The sequence below is a fragment of the Lampris incognitus genome, chromosome 9 (genome assembly GCF_029633865.1).
Source record: "Lampris incognitus isolate fLamInc1 chromosome 9, fLamInc1.hap2, whole genome shotgun sequence".
In the NCBI taxonomy this organism is placed as follows: Eukaryota; Metazoa; Chordata; class Actinopteri; order Lampriformes; family Lampridae; genus Lampris; species Lampris incognitus.
In genome coordinates, this window is record NC_079219.1 from 7271363 (window position 1) to 7287878 (window position 16516).

The window sequence follows — 16516 nt, forward strand, 5'->3', positions numbered from 1 at the left end:
ACTTCAGGCAATGGTGCGGCACTGGTGGCCTTTTTCTGGCCCTGACAAAATGGATGTGAGCCTGAAGTGGCCCACATGTATAATAGCAAATATGGCCCAAATGTGCCAAATCAAATGTGGGCCTTTTTTTTTTTTGTGGCAAAGATGCGGTGCTCTGGGCAACATGTGATCTGGACGTGACCCTGAAGTGGCCCGTGTGGTAAATAGTGAATATGGCCCAAATATCACAAAACAAATATGGGCCACCTTTGGCAAATATGTGGCACAAGCGGCATTGCTACGGCTTGGTTCTGGCCCAGATCTGGTAAACAGCAGCGGAAGCACCCAAGTGCCATCATTCCACGCGGTATTTGGACCGGATGAAAGTGTCGGGTGTGGGACGGGTCCGGGCCACAGCGGGATGGATACATGGCTCTTGATTGCACACGTTTGGAGACTACTACTCGTTACTGTTAATACCGTACTAGTTGTTAAAATGCCTCGCTTGCTTCTTGGAACTCAAAACATACAAATTTTGTTTTGAGAACCTGATAAAGGCAAGAATAAATGGAGTGCACGAGATTGTGGTCTGCATGGTAACAGCTGCATGCCAGCTGCCACTTATAAGCAATTAAGTACAGCACGGCTACAGTGAAGCGATACAGATCAATTCTGATCATGGATAAACTGTGCATGCTTGCAATGCACCAACGACTTTACTTTTTTTTTTTGATGGTAAAATTACATTGCGAGTAAAAAATACCAAAAAAAAAAAAAAAAGAAATTAAACGAGAGCAGATTGGAACTGCAACCGTAATGTACAACCAGATGAGTCACCCGTCACCAGTGTGGAAAGCAGAACTTGTCTTTGGCCGCGAGTTCACCGATTCCTCAGCTGGTCCTCGTTCCTGTAAGTGAGCTCACTCAATATCAGCGTAAACACAATCTTCCCTGCAATGTGTCAAATTCATTCTAATTTGCCTAAAAATCCCCAAAGTCCCTGCTCAAGCACTGCACTCGTTTGGGTTATCTATCACACCATCAGCAGGTGAGACGAGGTTCGCCATTGCTTTCAAGTGCGAATTGAGTTTTTCTCATCGAATTGAGGACGTTGTGAGGCTCGAAACTGATAACGCAATTTACAATGATTAGCTTTTACCGGTGTACAGGACATTGTGTCAAAATCCATCCATCCATTATCTGAACCGCTTATCCTGCTCTCACGGTCGCGGGGGATGCTGGAGCCTATCGCAGCACTCACTGGGCGGCAGGCCGCCAGGCCGTCACTCAGGGCCCACACACACATTCCTACCTAGGGGCAATTTAGTACGGCCGATTCACCTGACCTACATGTGTTTGGACTGTGGGAGGAAACCGGAGCACCCGGAGCAAACCCACGCAGACACGGGGAGAACATGCAAACTCCACACAGAGGACGACCCGGGACGACCCCCAAGGTTCGGCTGCCCCGGGGCTCGAACCCAGGACCTTCGTGCTGTGAGGCGACCGCGCTAACCACTGCGCCACTGTGCCGCCTGTATCACAATCCTTAACGTCATAATCGATGACAAGGGTCTAGACAGAAGCCGGATTCAGATGTATATAGAATGATGTCGTAAATCTACTGGACTATCAGTCAGCCAGCACTGTTTACTAAGCACCCCCAGGGCTTGACGTGTGAACGTGTAACTCTATGAAGACCTTCCTTCACAAATGTTGTGTTAAGCAAGGATTCAAATGTAAGTTCTGGTGTCACGGAACCACCTCTTTTGATTCAACCTCCCCAACCTGATCGTAGACGGTACCATCTACACAAGTCTGGCCCTACACTCGGAGCGGAAATTCATTCGACTTGCCAATCACTCAGCAACCTGACTAACATGCAATTATTTCTCGCCTCGTTTTTGGGCTTTTGGGCAATGGGTCGATGAAATGGCCGACCCTTCGGCTTGAGTTAAATCCTAGAGAGGAGACCTTCCCGATCTACATGATCTGGAATCATTTACAAGTCATAATAATGTGAAAAGGTGATCTCTCTCTCTCTCTCTCTCTCTCTCTCTCTCTTGCTCTCTCTCCCCTCTCTCTCGCACTACCTATCTCTTTCCATCAGTTTCTCTCTATCGCAAGATGAAACTGATGAAGCCGTGCAGTCTCTGGTTCCTGGAAGTAGGGCACACTACCGCCCTAGATAACCCCAGGCACACTGACACTGACGCAGGCAGGAGTCCCAGGCTACCCGCAGTCACGCAGACCAGAAAAAAGATAATAGTGTATATTAAGAGGCACAAGAAACCATAGAATAACAGCAAAACAAAGCAGCAAAGCGCCAACCCTCGAGTCTCAAGACCCACAGATGGACGGATGGACAGAGAGAGAGAGAGGGAGAGGGGGGGGGAGAGAGAGAGCGATAACCCTGGCAGTGGTGTACATGCAGTGTCTTGTTTGGTATGGGGGGTGAGGAGGAAGTCATGCAGATTGGTCAGATGTGAGCTCAACATCATCTACGGGCGATGGATCAGCTGAGACATAAAGTATATGGTTATATATAGTAAGTTAACAGTAAACAAAAGAGGGAACATGACCACGATCCGTTTTACAAGTGTTTACTGTCAGTGTTTCACACTGTGTCTTGAGCAGGGACACGGCAAACATTTAAATATTTATAAGAGCCATTTTGGTGGTTTTTAATGCCCCTTTGAGACTGTTTTGAATTTAAAGGCACAGAAACTATTAAAAGAAATATTGTAAAGTGCTACATAGTTCAGATGCACCAATAACTAAATGAGTGAGTGAGTGAGTGAGTGAGTGAGTGAGTGAGTGAGTGAGTGAGTGAGTGAGTGAGCGAGTAAGTGGGCGAGTAAGGGAGTAAGTGAGTGAGTGAGTGAGTGAGTGAGCGAATAAGCAAGTGAACGGGCAAGTGGTCGAGTGAGTGTGAAAATGAATGACTGAGTGAGTGAGTTAGCGCCAACTGAGTGAGTGAATGAGTGAGTGAGTTAGTGCCGACTGAGTGAGTGGGTGAGCAAGCGAATAAGCGAGTGAATAGGTATGTGGGCAAGTGAGTGAGTGAGTGAGTTAGTGCCAACTGAGTGAGTGGGTGAGCGAGCGAATAAGCGAGTGAATGGGTAAGTGGGCGAGTGAGTGTGTAAATGAGTGAGTGAATGAGTGATTTAGTGCCGACTGAGTGAGTGGGTGAGCGAGCGAATAAGCAAGTGAATGGGTAAATGAGTGAGTGACTGACTGAGTGAATGAGTGAGTTTAGCCGACTGAGTGAGTGAGTGAGTGAGTGAGTGAGTTAGTGCCGACTGAGTGAGTGGGTGAGCGAGCGAATAAGCAAGTGAATGGGTAAATGAGTGAGTGACTGACGGAGTGAATGAGTGAGTTAGTGCCGACTGAGTGAGTGAGTTAGTGCCGACTGAGTGAGTGGGTGAGCGAGCGAATAAGCGAGTGAATGGGTAAGTGGGCAAGTGAGTGTGTAAATGAATGAGTTAGTGAGTGAGCAAGCGAGTTAGTGCCGAGTGAGTGAGTGAGTGAGTAAGCGAGTGAATGAGTAAGTGGGCGAGTGAGCGTGTGAGTGAGTGAGTGAGCGAATAAGCAAATGAACGGGCAAGTGGTCGAGTGAGTGTGTAAATGAATGAGTGAGTGAGTGAGTTAGCGCCGACTGAGTGAGTGAATGAGTGAGTGAGTTAGTGCCGACTGAGTGGGTGAGCAAGCGAATAAGCGAGTGAATAGGTATGTGTGCAAGTGAGTGAGTGAGTGAGTGAGTGAGTTAGTGCCGACTGAGTGAGTGGGTGAGTGAGCAAATAAGCAAGTGAATGGGTAAGTGGGCAAGTGAGTGTGTAAATGAGTGAATGACTGAGTGAGTGAATGAGTGATTTAGAGCCGACTGAGTGAGTGAGATAGTGCCAACTGAGTGAGTGGGTGAGCGAGCGAATAAGCGAGCGAATGGGTAAGTGGGCGAGTGAGTGTGTAAATGAGTGACTGACTGACTGAGTGAATGAGTGAGTTAGTGCCGACTGAGTGAGTGAGTGAGTGGGTGAGCGAGCGAGCGAGCGAATAAGCAAGTGAATGGGTAACTGGGCAAGTGCGTGTGTAAATGAATGAGTTAGTGAGTGAGCAAGCGAGTTAGTGCCGAGTGAGTGAGTGAGTGAGTGAGCGAGCAAGTGAATGAGTAAGTGGGCGAGTGAGTGTGTGTGTGTGTGTGTGTGTGTGTGTGTGTGTGTGTGTGTGTGTGTGTGTCTGAGTGCATGCATGCATGACAGGAAGTGACTGTGCAAATGACTGAACAAGCCTAAGGCTTAAGAACATTTATGGGCTCTGTATGTATATCAGAAGAGAGAATGGAAGTGTTGATGAGAGAGAAAAACTGAGAGAGAGAGAGAGCGAGCGAGCGAGCGAGCGAGCGAGAGAGAGAGAGAGAGAGAGATGATGCTGATATGGAGAAAGCGGTAAGTGAGGAAGTGAAGAGCGGATGTTTGGGTTTTTGGACCCATTCATTTAATAACAGTGAGAAAGAAAAGAAGAAAAGAAAGAAGTAGAGAGAGAAACACCTGAGAAAACCACAGCCTTATTTAACAGCTAAGCACTCACAGGTTTTCCCGAAACTGAGGGGCTCAGAGGCGCTGAGAACAGGGGATGAACACCCAATTGACGTAAGACCAGACAAACGCGCAGCCAACCAGATACACCGACTGTGTGAAATGACGGGGGGCCGAGACTGCCTCTTTCTGCAGAATTCACACAGGGTTTCAGACAACCGCAGGCAAAAAAGTAGGTGCATGGAAGCCAAACACAAGACCACATAATCGAGGAGCAAGACTCTGAGAGAGAGAAAAAAAGAAAACAGGGTCGCATGAACCCTTTCTGACGTTCAACCCATGTCAGTATCGCGTATTTGCCAAGTGCCCGTCTCCATGAGCTGGCGATGTCTCCGTAAGCTGCGAGCCGAAACGTCTATAAATACACTTTTAAACATCTTCATGTGCATTTTTAATACGGCACCGCCAGTGGCTATTAATGGCAACAACGCCGGAGTATTCATGACCGGTCACTGACAGAAAGCTCGAGAGCCAAAACAAGAGTCTGGTCACGGGACCGAAGGCCCTGTCAAAATGTCGTTCATCAGGAGTTTGTTTTAAACGGATGCCAATGACACGACACTTCTCGAAACCACGGCAACGCCACCGTGGCATGTAATGCTCGGACAAGCTGCGACTTGAGTCACGCAAGGGTGCGAGAGCATCGCTTCACTTGTGGGTTGGTGAGTGTTTTGTTTAGGCGGAACGGAAAGTGCCCATGTGTGAAGGACGATACTCATGTGTTGTTTTTTTTTCTCTTGAGAGCTAAACTGCCACCCTGTTAGTTGGCATCCTTATCCCGTCACCCAACTCCCGGGCACCGTGGTGCAGAGGTGGAGTAGGGGTTTGATCCCGGGGCACCGTGGGGCAGGCAAACAAAAGTCCCACAGCTACCAGGCACTGATAACAGATCCATAAATAACTGGTGAGCCAACCTTCACACAGAAAGTGAAACCATACTTAAAACCTGGTGAGGTGAGGGGGGCACACGCACACATGCACATACACACACATACACACATATGCACACGCACATGCACACGCAAATACACACACATGCACACACATGCACATGCATTCACACACATATACACACACATGCACACACATACACACATGCACATACACACGCACACAAGCACCCTCACAAACAAACACAACCACGAGGTCACAGGCCTAAAAATGCATGCGTGCACATGCGCGCGCACACACACACACACACACACACACACACACACACACACACACACACATGCACACACCTAAACCTTCCCCACTCACGTCAGAGAGACGGATAATAAGTAAAACACCACCACATCACAGTCACATCCACCCCGTCTGACCAGCGCCTCCCAGGCCACAGCCATGGAACCCGTGCCACAAGTGTTGTCCTTCAAGTCAGACTCTGGTGGGGCGACGGTGGCTCAGGAGGTAGAGCAGGCCGTCCGGTAACCACAGGGTTGCCGGTTCGACGCTCGGCTCCTCCTTGCAAGAATGCTAAGGCGTTCTTCAGCAAGACGCCGAACTCCTCCGGATGAGCTGGCTGTTACCTCGCATAGCTGGCACCACCGTCAGTGTGGGTATGTGGGTGGGTGGGTGAAAGTGAGGTATTCTTGATTGTAAAGCGCTGTGAGTGGCTGTTGCAGGCCAGAAAACTGCCATATAAACACAATCCATTGGTTTTTGCCAAGACTTGAAGATCTCGCTTGCTCTGCCGAAAAGCAGCAGGCTGGATTCTGCGATATTTAAACCCATGATCATTACAGTCACCCCACTCACTGGACCCGTGTTTACATCTGAGCACACTGGCAACAAGTCACATGATTAAACACATTCATCGCTGGGGTTTTTCGCCCAAACCACGTTTTCACGCTTTCATCCACAATCATGAGAGAAACAGTAGGCTCGTGTGATTTTTCAACAATGACCTGCGCTGTGGACTCGAACACCAGCCATCCGTCCATGCAGGCGATGTAAATTCAGGGGAACCGGCTCTCCAAAGACGGCCGGTTCCATGAAATCACACATTCAGTGGATGACTTGTGAATTGTTCGCCCAGACTTTGAAAAAGAGGTCAGTCAATGGTTTCTGTGGAAACTAAAATGAGGGTTTTGTACAGCCTGACTGATCAGAGGGTGGAAAAAAAAGAGATCAAATGCTGAACACACTGCCTCCAGTGGAAGAGTGGTGTAGCACGCAGCATTTGGTGCATCCTCTTTCACCACAACGTTAAACAAGTCATCCATCCATCCATTACCCGAACTGTTTATCCTGCTCTCAGGGTGGCGGGGATGCTGGAGCCTATCCCAGCAGTCATTGGGCGGCAGGCGGGGAGACACCCTGGACAGGCCGCCAGGCCATCACACAGGGCCGACTAGGGGCAATTTAGTATGGCCGATTCGCCTCGACTGACCAGAGGAGGCGCTAGTGCAGCGACCAGGACACACACCCACATTCGGCTTCCCACCCGCAGTCATGGCCAATTGTGTCTGTAGGGACTCCCGACCAAGCCGGAGGTAACATGGGGATTCGAACCAGCAATCCCCGTGTTGGTAGGCAACGGAATAGACCGCAACGCTACCCGGACGCCCCTTTCATCGAAATTCTTATTAGACGGTGATCCCACAAATACTCACTACTAGTCAGGCCCACATCACCGTGCTATGCTTGGTACCTCGGCCAAGTTGTTTGTCAGACTAAAATGTAATGAAAATTAATATGCATGAAGCGGATTAGAAAATAATATACAGTCACAAGTTCACATTTGCTAAGCTTGGACTCGCTGAGTCCCACCTTTGTGCACTACAAAGACATTTTTTCCAAAAAAAGAGCCATAGCGTTCAATCAACTCTCTTCCTCCTGCACCTTCTTGGGTCGACAGCTGTGGGTCACGAAGAGGCTTTGCAGAGAATGCATGTTATGCTTCGACTGTTAAGATAACTTCAATCCTGAATGCCGTATTTCAAAGATGTCAACATACGTGTCTCCATCATCATCCTGGAATGTGGCCAGAGCGACATCAGCATCCAGAAGATATGCACTGTGTTGAGCATGTTGGCGGAGAGAGATGTGATGGGGGACAGAGACTGGAGGCAAACAGCAGACGGGATAAACCACAGGCTGACCTGAAAGAAAATAACGTTAAACACATTGTTTGTAATAAGGACCTCTCTGTGTGTGTGTGTGTGTGTACTTCTTTTTTTGGGGGGGGGGTCCCTCTATTGATCCGGGGGAGGGCTGTAGACTACCACACGCCTCCTCCGATGCATGCGGAGTCGCCAGCCGCTTCTTTTCACCCGACAGTGAGGAGTCTCACCAGGGGGACTGGGCGCGTGGGAGCATCACGCCGTTCCCCCCCAGTTCTTCCTCCCCCACCCGAACAGGCGTCCCGACTGACCAGAGGAGGCGCTAGAGCAGCGACCAGGACGCACACCCACATCCCGCAGACACGGCCCAATTGTGTCTGGAGGGCCGCCCGACCAAGCCGGAGGTAACGCGGGGATTCGAACGTGCTTGTACTTCTATCTTTGTGAGGACCAATTTTTGGTTTTTAACCAGGGGCGCAGCGCGGGGGGGGGGGTACAGAGGCTGCAATGCGCACAGGCGCCGCATCATTGTTATGTTTAGGCATATAGTTCTGACGGTTAAGCTTAGTCAAGTCTATTTCAAATGTAGCCAATGAGGGGTCCTCACAATAAGAGAAGTACAATCGTGCGCGCGCGCGTGCTCGCGTGCGAATTCAGCCGTTTATATACATGCCTGTATAGAGAGAGGGAGGGCCAGCGTGAGTGTTATGCCCCCTTTTCCACTACATGGTACCGGCTCAACTCGCTTCTGTGTGGTTTTCCATGATTGTAACAGAGCCCCCCGTCAGCGTAGCTGGATTTTCGGCTCTCCGTTATTTCCTTCTTTTCTTTTTCTTTTTCAATTTCAAAACGTACTTTTAAGATAACTCCGCTCCGGCACTTAAAAAATGCCGGGCGACGTCCCAGGCGCGCGTTGATGACGCAGTAACGCAAAATAACGCAGTGACGCGTTTTCTCTGACCAATCAGAGGTCTGCAATGATTTTCGGTACCGCTCCAGTGTTTTTGGTTTTGTTTTTTTAAACCTCGACAATGGCGGTACCAGAACAGTGACAACGGTTACCAAAATGCCGGTACTTTCCAGTAATGGAAAACGAAAGAAGGGCGAGTCGAGTTGAGCCGGGTACCACGTCGTGGAAAAGGGACATTAGAGTGTAATTTCGATGCACGAGGCCGGCGTGTGGTTGAGTCAGCGAGGTGCAGCCTATATATGTGTGTGTGTGTGTGTGTTTTTGGGGGGGGGGGGGGTTCGGAGGGTGTTAATGACGCGTGGCCGCATCTCGGCGTTCTCTGTGGGACATGGCACAAGGCTACGAATGTGGTCCGGTCGGATAATATCAGCAAAGTCAAACCGCAAAGGCCACCGGAAAGTTTAACTGGATGCTTTCTCATTTACAGACGTCCCGAATGAGTGTGCGTTTTCTCAGTATTCACTTTCTCCCTCTCTGTATTCGTGAACGTCATCCCTCGAAGGGGAGGACGCCGGGGCCGGGTGGCTTGTTCGACCTTCCATGATCAATGAAGAGTCCAAAAAGTCCAATTAAAGTGCGTTCGGTGTAACCAATCTGCAACCACCTATGGGACAGAATTACGGACCCTTTAGTCGAGCGGATAGCGGTGTTGCCCGCGGTGCGGGAGACACGGGTTCGCGTCCCGGCTGCGGCGGTTCTTGCGGTTGCCCCCCCGGATTCGCTACAATAAGTTCATACTCACTGCTATATGGTATATTTCAGCCTGAAATATCCGTTGTTTTGGTAATCCTTCCACTACAAGTTTTAGTATTGTAACGTGGATCCCTAAGAAGACCCGCTGGATCGTTGGTCTGACCCTTTAGTCGAGCGGTTAGCGATGTCTCCTGCGGTGCGGGCGATACGGGTTCACTTCCCGGCCGCGGCAGTTCCAGTGGCTGCGTTGTCCCCCCGATTTCGCTACAATAGGTTCATACTCATTGCTATATGGTATATTTAAGCCTGAAATATCCGTTGTTTTGGTAATCCTTCCACTACAAGTTTTAGTATACTTATCGAGTACAGTGTATTTGCACAAGGAGACGCATATAATGTATTTATGTATTTAACGTATTTAATACTTAAAATGATAAGGTCCACTTTTTGGGGGGGGAAAGACGTGCCCCTTTTAAAAGGCTGATCTACTGAAACTTGTAAACTTGGTAAACATGGAAGGATAGCCCAATAATACCTTACGATACAATACGACTTAATTATCGGTTTGCACCAAGATTAATTAATTTTGCAATTTTGCGCCCAAGAAATGAACGCACGCATTAAACATAGTTACGCGAGTGACACTCAGGCAACTGCTTGGCTTCATTACATACCCTTTAGTTGGACTTTTTGGACCTTACGTCATCAGTACCTGTACCTGTATCTCGTATTATCCCAGTAGTGTTAATATCACAACTCTGATAATGACTAATAACGACTCTACCAGCCAATTGTAGAAACACTTACAGTAAGGAATATATGTTTGCACTGGTCCACGGGGGTATCCATGGGCAGCCGTACGCACCGCCCCAGCGGCGCGTCTTGGCACATCGTTCTCATCTGCGGGTCCCCGGAAGCCCTTGGGCGAGCTCCGCAGAAGCGACAAGTCCGCGGAAGGTGAGCCGTGTCCTGCGTCCGACGGCGCGGGCGACCTGCTCTCCGGTTCAGCGGGGAAACGGCGTTTCCTAAAGGGGAGGCTGGAGGAGGACTTGTCCGACGCGCGTCCGCCCGGCGCATCGCTGTCGCGCACCGCGGAGAGACGCCCGGGGCGAGCGCAGTCGGAGGGGGACGGAGACACGGAGGCGGCGTGGCGTCTCTCGGCGGCGCTCCGCACCCCGTTCCCCAGGCGCTCCGGCGGCGCGTCTCCGCGCGCGCCCGTCGCGTCGGCGACGCAGCCGCTCCTGCCGTGACCTTTGCAGTCCGCAGTCCGCGCACCGCCGCTGACGCGCTCGCGGTCCGTCGTGCGCAGATCCAGTGGCGCCGATGAGGCGGCCGGCCGGTTGTTCTCGTTCATGGTCATGATCCACTGCGTCCGCTCACGCACGGTGAGTTTCGGGAGTCCCAAAAAAAAAAAAAAAAAAAAACCCCCAAAAAAAAAACAAAAAAATAATCAAGTAGTGATCCGGCGAGGAGACGCAGCCCAAAACGTCGCGAGTTCCATTTTTCCAGGAATCACCCAAAGCCAGAACTACCTGCGTGTGATGGTGCCCTCTGGACCAGCCTGCTCCGCGTTATTTTGGACCACAGCTGCTGCCAAGCGCGCGCTCGGTCCTAATTGACCGCGCGCAACCTAAGCGGGCGGACCGTCGGAGCAGTGAAAGCACCCTGGATGTTCGGAAGCAAGGCTTTGCATGTGATTTCCCCCCCCCCCCTCCTGTCAACGACTCTTGCTCTTTTGGCTGCGCGTAACTCTGTGCCGGGTTTGCGGTGCCGTTGCCCCGGGCTGGCGTCATGTCAATTGGCTGCCGGTCGTGAGCGCGGGGACCTCCCCCCCCCCCCCGTGCATGCGGGAGTAAGGAGGCTGCACATATAAAAGAGACTCCACAGGCGAACGTCCCGTCGCACCGCCGCTCTTTGACCACCGCGACCCCGCGGGATCGACACGCCCACACACGCGCGCGCGCGCGTCAGTGTGTCAGTATGTCAAATTTTGGTGACCTTTTTTTTCTTTTTCTTTTTTTTTTTTGCAGTTTCTCCTCCGAGGACAAAACGCTGAAATGCGAACTGACGGCGTGTCAGACGCGCCGCGTCTGTGCAAGGCAAGTTAAAACACAACAGCAGCAACGAGCGTTGCCGCTCAGTGAGTGATGGCGAGACGCTGCGGCACACACACACACACACACACACGTTTAGTTGCCCCCCCTCCCCCCCTCGCTCTCTGTGGGTCTGGGTGTGCGTGTGCGTGCGTGTGTGTGCGTGTGTGTGCGTGTGTGGGTCTCTCTCTCTCTCTCTCTCTCTCTCTCTCTCTCTCTCTCTCTTTAACATAACCAGCTCCGCCCACAGCCCAGTTCTGGTTACCAGGGTCAATTTGGGACTTTCCTATCTTTATCAAAGTGTGGACTGGCCAACGGAAAGTCACATTTGCTGTTTAAAGTCCCTAAAACACCCAGACAGTGTACTGACGCGCCCTGCAGCTGTGAGGGCAGTCAGGCATGAGGGTCTCGATGGGCGCGTTACAATATCGCATGTACCTGCTTTTACAGTGAGCTTTACCCTTACTCCGTGAAGGAAAACAAATGTGAGGCATTGCATTCAGCAACGGCATTATATTACAGTACCGTCATAACATTACAGCACCACACGGGATCTGATGTTGAATCACAGAAAAACTGAAATCACTCCCACGCACGATACGCGTTTTGGGGGAAAGCACGTCAGATGCAGTAAAGGTGGAGCACCGCCCTCTAGTGTCCGGAAAGCAGAACTGCGAGTAGACGTTGCAGGACGAGGGAGAGGTGTACACTACACTCACTGGCCACTTTATTAGGTACACCTTGCTAGTACCGGGTTGGACCCCCAATTTTGGTGAGCCTGTGCGAATTGTAGCCTCAGTTCCCTGTTCTTAGCTGACAGGAGTGGCACCCGGTGTGGTCTTCTGCTGCTGTAGCCCATCTGCCTCAAGGTTCGACGTGTTGTGCGTTCAGAGATGCTCTTCTGCATACCTCGGTTGTAATGAGTGGTTATTTGAGTTACTGTTGCCTTTCTGTCAGCTCGAACCAGTCTGGCCATTCTCCTCTGACCTCTGGCATCAACAAGGCATTTTCGCCCACAGAACTGCCGCTCACTGGATATTTTCTCTTTTTCGGACCATTCTCTGTAAACCCTAGAGATGGTTGTGCGTGAAAATCCCAGTAGATCAGCAGTTTCTGAAATACTCAGACCAGCCCGTCTGGCACCAACAACCATGCCACGTTCAAAGTCACTTAAATCACCTTTCTTCCCCATTCTGATGCTCGGTTTGAACTGCAGCAGATCGTCTTGACCATGTCTACATGCCTAAATGAATTGAGTTGCTGCCATGTGATTGGCTGCTTAGAAATTTGCGTTAACGAGCAGTTGGACAGGTGTGCCTAATAAAGTGGCCGGTGAGTGTATTTCTGAGCGTCGCATTTCAAGGTCAAGTCAAGTCCATTTCTATTTGTATGGCCCAACAGAAACATGGAAGTCTGATCTTTTCGGCGTTTAACCCGTTTATCTACCAAGGCTATTCGAGGCACGTTAACTGGCGCACTACCATACTGTAGCGAATTCGGGGGGACAACGCAACCGCTGGAACTGCCGCGGCCGGGACGCGAACCCGTATCGCCCGCACCGCAGGAGGCATCGCTAACCGCTAGACTAAAGGGTCAGACTCTCGCAAGCCAGCGGCCAGCGTGTCTTCTTATCCATGCACGTTACAATACTATACAAACAACTAATGAGTATCAAACGGGGAATGCCGCCTGGCTCCCAGAAAGAGTTCTTCCAAGTCCTCATTTCATTCAAACGTGATACACACACTAAATCAAACCGTAGCTGTCTAGCGTGAGGCCAAACTATCAAGCATGAAAATAGAGCAGTGTATTGGGCCCGGCTGCAGAGCTAGCCGTCTCCCCCTTGTGGAGTCACTAGCTTTAAACCAGAGAGCTCCCCCATATACAGTTAAGGTCAAAATGATTAGCCCCCAAGGAACTATGGAACATTTCCCTAAAATCCTGCCCAATGTTTGCATCATTCATAAAACTTTACAGAGTAAAACATTCATCAGTGTTAAGGCCCCTACTTGGTACATTTTGGAATTTAACATAAATCTTCAGGTTTGCTTTATACCAAATGTAGTGAAAACTGAGGTGGTCAAAATTATTAGCCCCCGTGTGATTCTTTTTTTTGCTTTCAAAACACACCTGAGCAATCAATCAGCTTTCAAACCACACCTGTGCAATCAATCAGCACTGAGCTTTACTTAAGGGACTCCGGTGAACAGGGCTAGTGGCACTTGAACACTTGATTGAGAGGCACTACTCTTAAATTCTTGGAAAGAAGTAATTTCATCATGCCAAAAAGTAAAGAAATCAGTCTGGACCTCAGAAAGAAGATAGTGGAGGCTCATCTTAAGGGGGGAGGCTATACTGCCATTTCCAAGTGTTTCACAGTGTCTAGAACAGCTGTGTGTTGCATCATTGCAAAGCACAAGGAGACAAATTCTGTTAGAAACAAACCTGGGCCTGGTCGAAAGTTGCAAGATTTCAAAAACTTTGGAGCGGAAAATCGTCAGAGATGTCAACAACAATCCCCGGATCTCTGCCAACATGACTGTTGCTGAACTGGCCTCTTCTGGACTTGATGTTTCAAGGAAGACTGTTGTGAGGGCTCTTCATCGTGGTGGGCTTCGAGGGCATCGTCCAAGAAAAACTCCATTGCTCACACAGCGGCACATCTGAGCCAGACTGAAGTTTGCCCGTGAACATTTGAAACATGGGCATGAGTTCTGGAAGGCTGTCCTTTGGTCTGATGAGACTAAACGAGCCGTTTGGGCACATGGATGTTGCTTTTGTTTGGCGAAGGAAGGGAGAGGCATTCAACCCTAAAAACACAGCTGCCACAGTTAAACATGGTGGTGGGAACTTAATGCTGTGGGGCTGTTTTGCTGCTTCAGGCACAGGGCACCTTGTTCGGGTGCATGGGATCATGAAGCAAGAAGATTATGCTGACATTTTGAAGAGTAATGTAAAAACAATCTGCTGCCAGTCTAGCTTTAGGTCCACTGCTGGGTCTTCCAGCAAGACAGTGACCCGAAGCATACATTCAAGTTGGTCCAAAACTTTTTGAAGGACACCATAATCGAGGTGCTTGAGTGGCCTTCTCAGAGCCCAGATCTCAATCCTATTGAGAATCTGTGGCGGGAGCTCAAGGTTAATGTCCATGCTCGAAAACCACGCAATTTGGATGAGCTGGAACAATTTTCCATGGAAAATGGGCTAAGATCCCTCAAGAGACATGTGCCAACCTAGTTAGGAACCACCATAAGAGTTTGTTGTCAGTTGTGAGTCAGAAAGGTTACACTATTGACTATTAATTGTCAGAGGGCTAATAATTTTGGCCCTGTCCTTTTTGTTTTTTCTTGTTTCAATTCAGCACAAAAGTAAAATATCTTAATCAAGCTTAGTGGAGATTTTGTCTTTGTTCTTTTGGAAGCAATTAAACTATAAACACTTTTGGTTATGGCCATTTCCATGGAAACGTTAAGGGTTTTGTTTGATTTCATAAAGGGGGCTAATAATTTTGACCTTAACTATATATATATATATATATATATATATATATATATATGGACAAAAGTATTGGGACACCTGGCCATTACACCTACAGGAGCTTTCACGACATCCCATTCTAAATCCATGATGCATTAATATGGAGTTGGTCTCCCCCTTTGCAGCTGTAACAGCTTCCACTCTTCTGGGAAGGCTTTCCAAAAGATTTTGGAGTGTGTCTGTGGGAATTTTGTCCATTCATCCAGAAGAGCATTTGTGAGGTCAGGCACTAATGTTGGACGAGAAGACCTGGCTCGCAATCTCCATTCTAGTTCATCCCAAAGGTGTTCGATGGGGTTGAGGTCAGGAATCTGTGCAGGCCAATCAAGTTCTTCCACACCAAACTCACCCAACCATGTCTTAATGGACCTTGCTTTGTGCACTGGAGCACAGTCATGCTGGAACAGAAAAGGGTCCTCCCCAAATTGTTCCCACCAAGTTTGAAGCATAGAATTGTCCAAAATGAAAGACCCAGAATTCATTTGTATTTATGAACTCCCAAATCGACTTGTTCCTTGAGGCCAATCTGAATTCAGCTTCTCATGCAAATATCTGGGAAGCTCTCAGGGCATTTGTGAGGGGATGTGACGTCTGTGGAAACATCTTGTAGATCAGACCTGACTCTGCAAATATGAAAGGTGGTGTTATCAGTTCAACTATTTGATGTTGTGTTAGACATTTCATTAATGAAAGTCATTGTTTAGTCTAAGACATAAAATGAGGTTTGTGAATTCACTTATGACAGTTTTGTTATTGTTAATTATTTAAGCTTGAGCTTGTTGCATACTGAATCACGAACCGATCCATTCATGTATTACCATTTCATGTATCCATTGTCTGTTTCTTCCTATATTAAAACATACAATACATACAGCCGACCACATTTGTGAAGTAGCTATTAAGTCTTTCTATAACGTAATTGTAATGTGTCTTATATAACTTACCTTTTAGTTGGAGGTGGTCGACATCTGACTGCATTTCCTCTGACCATCAGGAACAGCAGAAGCTGGATTTGGGTACTCGGGACTGGGCTTCCCATTGACAAAGTGCTGAAATAGTAATGGGGAAAAAATAGTATTACATTTTGACGTCACGATAACGTTACCCACTTGGTTTGCTAGGGCCTGACTGTAACGTCTTAACGTTAGCAAGCTGGCTGGGTCACGAATAACAATGCTAACATTTAGGCTAACTTTACCAACGTCGCAACCCGGAGCTGTATATAGCCACGTTAGCTTAGCTGGCTAAGCTTGCTAGCGCCACGGATAGCTACTAGGCCATAGGTCCTAACGTTAGCGGCGTACCTCACGATAATTTAGGCTAACAAGCTAACATGTGCTAACAACGGCGTAACATTATTTTACGGTTAATAAAAGTCATTACTGACCTTGAAGCAGACAAAGCTGTGCTTGTTGAGCTTTGAGGGGTTCAACTGGATTTGGGGACGTCCACATGGCTTTATCCGCAGCCTACACTCTTCAGGGTTTGATTTTGGTTTTGGAAAGGGGGAAAAAAAACGTCCCTCTCCTTCCAAACCTCTCCGGGTAACGAGTGTCACAGTTACAAGTGCCCCAGGCACAACGT

At 48.9% G+C, this 16516-nt stretch overlaps 1 protein-coding gene across 1 annotated transcript in view; it reads right to left on the bottom strand.

Moving 5' to 3' along the window:
• Positions 1-11117, bottom strand: part of bcl3 (BCL3 transcription coactivator) — a 30334-nt gene extending 19217 nt beyond the window's left edge. Inside the window, exons 1-2 of the mRNA XM_056286627.1 lie at positions 10110-11117; positions 7534-7678 (exon numbers count right to left, since the gene is read on the bottom strand). Of these exons, the coding sequence (XP_056142602.1) occupies positions 7534-7678; positions 10110-10662 (698 nt within the window). The 5' untranslated portion in view covers positions 10663-11117. The remainder of the gene's footprint in view (positions 1-7533; positions 7679-10109) is intronic.
• Positions 11118-16516: the final 5399 nt, after the last annotated feature.